The following is a 6,298-nucleotide window of genomic DNA, read 5'->3' as shown; positions in this document are numbered from 1 at the left end:
GTCATCAGATTAAGACAAATAGACAATTAGAGGGTGGCCTTCTTTTGTTGTCTTTCTGACACCTGGAATCTGGAAGCAACTTAAGAAGAACGCAGCAAATACTCACACATTTGCAGAGCACGCAAAGTACTTTTCTTGTACTCAGTGAGTTCATGTCTCTAGTTGTAGACTTGAGGCCCAGCGGAGTTCAGCCCTGAGATGCGCACATTCAGTCAGCCTGCAGGGTTTTGTAATATTAAGTATGAACGAGTTAGGCCGGGCACGCTCTTCAGTTTGGACTTAGGCCGCACCACTCCCTGATGCTTTTCCTTAATTTAAATTTACCCTCCTGGCCCCTGAGGGTGCTTAAGTTTCAGAGGACTGGAGAGAAACTAAGTTCTAGTGAGAAAAAAAATACCATTAACATTCTGGATACCTTTTCCAACTAAATTCCAGGCTTTTATTCTCCTTTGTTCCGATGAGCAGAAATTAAATAATAATTGGGAATATTAATACCAACAACAGTAACAAAAACCCCCAGACCCACAAGTAGCTGGAAAGAAGTTTATTTCTAATAAAGTGTTTTTATTTTAGATAAGCATTTTAGATGCTCCCGGGGTAAAAAGGACTGACAACTTTTGCCCAAAGCCATGAATTGAAGTCTGCCAGAGGGAAAATTTGCTTCCTCTGGAAGTAGCTGACAGAGTTCACTCATCAGATTAAGGGTACCATGTGATTCTTCTGCCTTATTCTTTTTTCTCTTTTTATTTTTGACGGCTGGCCAGTACTGGGGATCACAACCGTGACCTTGGCATTTTAATCTGCCCTATTCTTTACACATTCCGGCTGAGCAGCAAGCAAGCACCTCCTAGGGGAAAATGGCGAGGAATATAGCATATCCTTATTTAGTCAGGCTAGATGATGGATTCTTTCTCACTCTACAGAATTGTGTGATTGGACAAAAGCACAGTTATTGTCTGATAGGAAAAAGGTGAGGAAGTCTAGACCAGAATTAAGAATAATTCAGAATGTGTCTTTTAATGAATTTCCTTGAATTATATACAGTATTCTTTGGAACATCATGGTTTTTTTTTTTTTTTTCACCAACCATTGAAGGAAATCACTAACTTTCTTACAGGGAAAATACTTTGAAATCCAGTTCAGTCCAGGTGGGGAACCAGATGGTGGAAAGATCTCCAACTTCCTTCTGGAAAAATCTAGGGTGGTGATGAGGAACCCCGGAGAGCGGAGTTTTCACATATTTTACCAGGTTTTCCTTTATGATTTTTCTTTCCTACTTCCTATTCCTTTCTCCACATTAAAAAAAAAAAATTCTTTTCTCTCCGCCTGCAGCTTTGGACAGTCTAGCTGACAAGCCAAGGAGGATTGTTACAATAGTATGTGTGAGTCAGTGCGCAGCCCTGTGAGACCGTCTCTACCCTCAAGGGGAATAAGTTCTAATTGGAATGATAAGACAAAAATTCCCCCAAAATAAAATAATCAGGAAAGTGTTGACATAATTGTAAAACAAAAGCAGGAGTGTTTGGTTCTTTGCCCAATAGAAATTTACATGGGGAGATTTGGCTGGGGTGGCAAGGGGAGCCATTAAGGTGGCAGAGCCCCTGATAGAGAGCGGCGGGGGCTGATCAGGGACAAGGTGACCAGGACAAAGGTGAGAGGGAAAGCCAGTCAGTGAGCCAGGCCTCAGCCAGTTTACAGGGGCAGATGCCCCCCAAAGGTGGACTGTTGGGGAGAAGATTTGAAATAGGCTTGAGATCTTGAATACCAAGTCAAAAAGTTTCCACTTCAACCCTCAGAAGCCATGGAAAGTTTGGGGCTAGAGCAGTGTGCTGGGTGCTTTTCAGCTGGACTCCAGACTTAGCAATCATCAAATTCAACTTTTTTTTTTTTCCTTTTTGTCTTTTTTCGTGTCCGGCAACGGATCGCAACCCTCAGTGTCGCGCCCGTACCGGGCCAGGACCGGCAACGGGGTCGCAACCCTCAGTGTTGCTCCCACACCTCGCTCAGCCAGTGAGCGGGAACTGGTCTGTATGTGGGATCCGAACCCTCGGCAGGAGCGCCGCCACGCTTCCCAAGCGGCACACTGTAGCAGTGCGCCACCGGGCCGGCCCCAAATTCAACTATTTTAAAAAATGTTTTTAAGTACTTTTTAAAAATATGATGATGCCATAAACAAGTGTTTTATGCTTGGGTTTTCTTATTAATATTTTATACATTAGGGATCCACATCAGATTTTCTTTGAAGAAAGGCCTGGTGACTTGTTTTGTTTTTAGTTTGAAGGTCACTGGATTAGAAGGAAGTTAAACAGTGATAGCTCACATTCATGCTTTTGATTACACGGACATCTTAAATGATGGCAGGTTAATTCTTTTTATTGGTATCTCTGTTGGTTGAAAAAATACATAAATGAGCTGTGAATTCAGTAATGCTTTTAATTATATTAATCAAAGCAACATACACACACAAATGGAAAGTAACTGTGTTTATCACACACAGGCACACACATAGTGCCTTATTTGTTGAGCACTAGACAGAAGTACAGAATGGATGTCAGGACCCTTCCCAGTAAATCCAATCCCCACCACCCTCCAGGAGTCCTCTTCCTGAAGGTCAGAAACCACTAAGGTAGAGGCTGGGAGCTGGTGAGCTCAGGGGTTCAAGATTCTGACATGAAAGTAGTGGTTGAAGCTGTGAAATAGGTGAGGCTCCAGTAGGAGTGAGTGTGGATGGAAAAATAATGCCCGTACAGGACTTGGGGGTGGTTTCCACGTGTAGGACGAGGAGACACTGAGGAGCCAGTGATGCTGACAGGGAAGTGGTTAGAGGAGAAGCGGGAAACTCAGGGTCCTGCAGTGTCACCAAAGCCAGGGGAAGCCTCAGGGGGATGAGCAATGGGGTCAAATGCTCAGGGACGGGCCCCAGGTCTGGGGACCAAGAAAGGTAAAAGTACTTTGCCACTGGAAAGTAGAGGAATTTCATCAGAGTGGGGAGGGGAGAAACCAAATGCAGGTGGTTGAGTCGTGGTGGGGAAGTCGATACTGTGGCTCGAAGTTCAGTCCGGGAAAAGCTTCTAGGGAAGGGAATGAGCAGTGTGTTTATAGATGAAGCCTGTTAGAGAAAGGGAGGTTTGAAGATGTGGGAGAGAGGGGCCATGTGCTGGGAGAGGGGAGAAGACCAAAAAGGAGGTGTACAAAAAGATTTTGAGGACACAGGGAAGAAAATGAAGGGCACCTGATGTCATAGGGTGACCTTGAACTTGAACTTGACCTTGAACTCGAACTCGAACTTGAACTCAGAAATGGAGATGAGGCCGCTACTGAGATGTTGCAGGGAGGGGAGCCAAGATGACACGAGGAACTTGATGATGGAGAAGCATGGATAGCAGCTGCCTCTGTTTCTCTAAATGTCATTGGGTCAGAGTCGTGGTGCTGGAGCTGGCCCACGCTGTGCGCATCCCTTCCCACCGCTTCCTTCTGTGACATTCCTTTGCTCATTTGAAGTCAGTTGTGGTGGGAGTATTTACACCATGAATACTGGCAAACACTACAGATCAATTTTGTTTCTCCCAAGAGTTGATGGTCAAACATTTTCCAGTGCAACACTGGCTGGAGCCCTAGAAAGGATCTTGCCCAGACCTAAGCCAGACCTCAGAGCTGGAGCAAAAAGCCAAGAGACAATCAATGTGGCAAGAGCGGGCATACAGCTGTTTTTACTATGCATTCTGTACTGAGAAGCATGGAGGAGCCAGCTCCACTTTAAGAAGCCATAAGCAAGCTTGGCAGGAACAAAGTGATTATAATCGGTTTTGCTTTCCCTCTTCTAAGGGATCACAAGTGTAGGAGTAAAGTTCCCTCTGTTGGACAAGGGAAAATCCTCAGCTCTTGCAGTTCTTGTCAGAGTTAAGAATCAGAAACTGCAGAGATGATTTGGGGCTACTACAAGTTGAGCAGATATTTGGAAGCCCCTTCATATATTGTAGACTAGGAGCACCCATAATTTCAGGAAGCAGGGGTAGAAGGTTCTCATGGCCTGAGCTCAGGGATGGTGGTGGCAGGAGCTGAGAGGTGACTGGGTGCTTTGTGGTCCACATCATGGCACATCCCACCTTCTCTTGCTCCAGCTCATTGAAGGTGCCTCCGCAGAGCAGAAGCATAGCCTTGGCATCACCAGCATGGACTACTATTACTACCTGAGCCTCTCCGGGTCTTACAAGGTTGATGACATTGACGACAGGCGGGAGTTTCAGGAAACTCTGGTAAGTGCTGGCTCAGGGCCAGGCAGGATGTGCTCTCCAGAACGGGCATTGCCTGTGCTAGAAAGGGTGGCCAAGGTTAACAGAGCAGCATGGAATTTCCACCTCGTTCTGCTGTAAGCACTCCATATCCTAAAGCACATGTTTCAGCACCCTTAAATAGCCATATTCCCAATTGCCTGAGGACCACTTAAGGATTCAAGATGGGTCAACAAACTGAATTCATCATTGTCTCCCTACAGAAGCCCTGACAATCAGGCAAAAACTATTGTGGGAAATACATTTAGCATTCCTGTGTGCTGACGGCCTACACAGTTGATGAGCTGTTTCCTTAGGACAGCTAAGCAAACAGCACAGTTACGATCTTAATTAGGTTTAGAAATTTTGGAACACCTTTAGTCTTTTCTCCACCCTCTTCATTTCTTTTCTGTTTTTGAGGACTTTCTCTCTACCTGTGTATTGTACAGATCCGAATACGGTCCTTCTACTCCATGAGGTCCACATTGTATGTATGTTGCAATACAAGTTGTGAAACTAGGTAGATTATTGAGGGGTAGCATCCTGGGGAAAACAATTTAAATTAGTCAATCTAGAACTTTCTAGGGGTAAACCCCATTTAGCCGCAAAGGACTGCATTACCACTGTGCTTTGAGTCAGCTACAAGCCGGTCCTGTCCCTCCGCCCATTCAGAACTGAGTGGGAAACCCTGAATGAGCCAGGGAGATTCAGTTTGAGTGGAGCTGACATTTGTACTTGAAAGGGACAGGAGTTCAGACAGACTGTGTCCTGGTGCCTGGACAATAAGATGGTATCAAGAGGCCACATGGCATCAAAGGAGCTGGGAGAACAAGTGCAGATAAAGGGCCTGCATGCTGGTCCTACAGTGTAATTCTCTTAGGATTCCGAGAGCTAAGGCAAACATTTCAGCTATTTTTAATGAATTTAATGGACCTCCACAACTAGCCTTTTTAATAATGCCTTTATTCAATTTCCTGTTGATTTTTAATCAAGATCCTTTTACAAGTACAATCAATTCTCATCCCTCCCAGTGAAGGGAAAGATGTCCTGAGTCTACTTGCAATAGCTGGAAAGAGCAGAGCAGTGCCATTAGAGGGAGAGAGTTGGCAACAAGAACACACCAAGAGACAAGGGCAGGCTTGCAGCCCTGTATGTGGCTACAGCTTCTCTGAGTATCTTTCCTCCCGGAGCTCTCTGGCCCTTGTTTTTGGAGGATAACATGCTAAATTTAAATATAGAACTGCCCTTCCAGCACAACTTTGAGACTTGAGAAGAATGTATGCATTGGCCAGTGATCACATTGTTCGGGGACTTCCAGCTGCCATCTCAAGCTAAACCGCACATAACTGCACAATCCAATCTATGCTTTGGCTTCTTTATTACTGGCTTATAAAGCTGATGGCCGGCTTGTCTGGATAATTTCTCTTTCCTCTCCCAGCATGCAATGAATGTGATCGGGATCTTCGCAGAAGAGCAAACGCTGGTGTTGCAGATAGTGGCGGGAGTTCTCCACCTAGGAAACATCAGCTTCAAAGAAGTCGGCAACTACGCAGCAGTGGAGAGTGAAGAGTGTGCGTAACTCTGGCATGTGGTGGTTGAATGAGGGGAAATGGCTGGTTAGTTCTGAATCAGAAGTAACCCACCACTTTCCTTTGCTTAGATCTCAAATGGGGTGTATCGGGAAGAGATGTGAAGTCTTCCGTGTCCTGCTGTGGCAGGACAAATGGCCTTATGAGAGATTAGACCTCTTCTGTGCACCTGCCCCTCTCCTCACCACCAGCATCTCCATGTCCCATACCACAGATTAATGACATTGTTTCAATTTATCATTAACCTTGGGGAATCTGGCAGAAACTCACATCTAGGTTTAAAGATAAAGTTTTATCTTTAATGAAGATTAGAGTAATGGCTTAATAATGCAGAAAATTAGTCTACTAATGCAAACCTCTTCTGTGACTGGTTTTTGGTGTCTGTATTCACCTAAAGATGCTGAAGGTCAAGCAATAGAATATATGTAAATATGGGAA

General features: G+C 44.9%; 1 protein-coding gene across 1 annotated transcript; it reads left to right on the top strand.

The window, feature by feature from the left end:
* Positions 1-1,159: 1,159 nt before the first annotated feature.
* Positions 1,160-5,842, top strand: LOC103583785 (unconventional myosin-Ie-like; the record flags this gene model as incomplete). Its single annotated transcript, XM_008565014.1, has 3 exons — positions 1,160-1,249; positions 4,122-4,256; positions 5,710-5,842. Coding segments are annotated over exons 1-3 (310 nt in total), but the record flags the coding sequence as incomplete, so codon positions are not given.
* Between the last annotated feature and the right edge of the window lie 456 nt (positions 5,843-6,298).

The sequence above is a fragment of the Galeopterus variegatus genome, unplaced genomic scaffold (assembly GCF_000696425.1).
Source record: "Galeopterus variegatus unplaced genomic scaffold, G_variegatus-3.0.2 Scaffold28253, whole genome shotgun sequence".
Lineage (NCBI taxonomy): Eukaryota > Metazoa > Chordata > Mammalia > Dermoptera > Cynocephalidae > Galeopterus > Galeopterus variegatus.
Note: the sequence above shows the minus strand (reverse complement) of the source record. Positions and strands in the feature narration are given on the sequence as shown.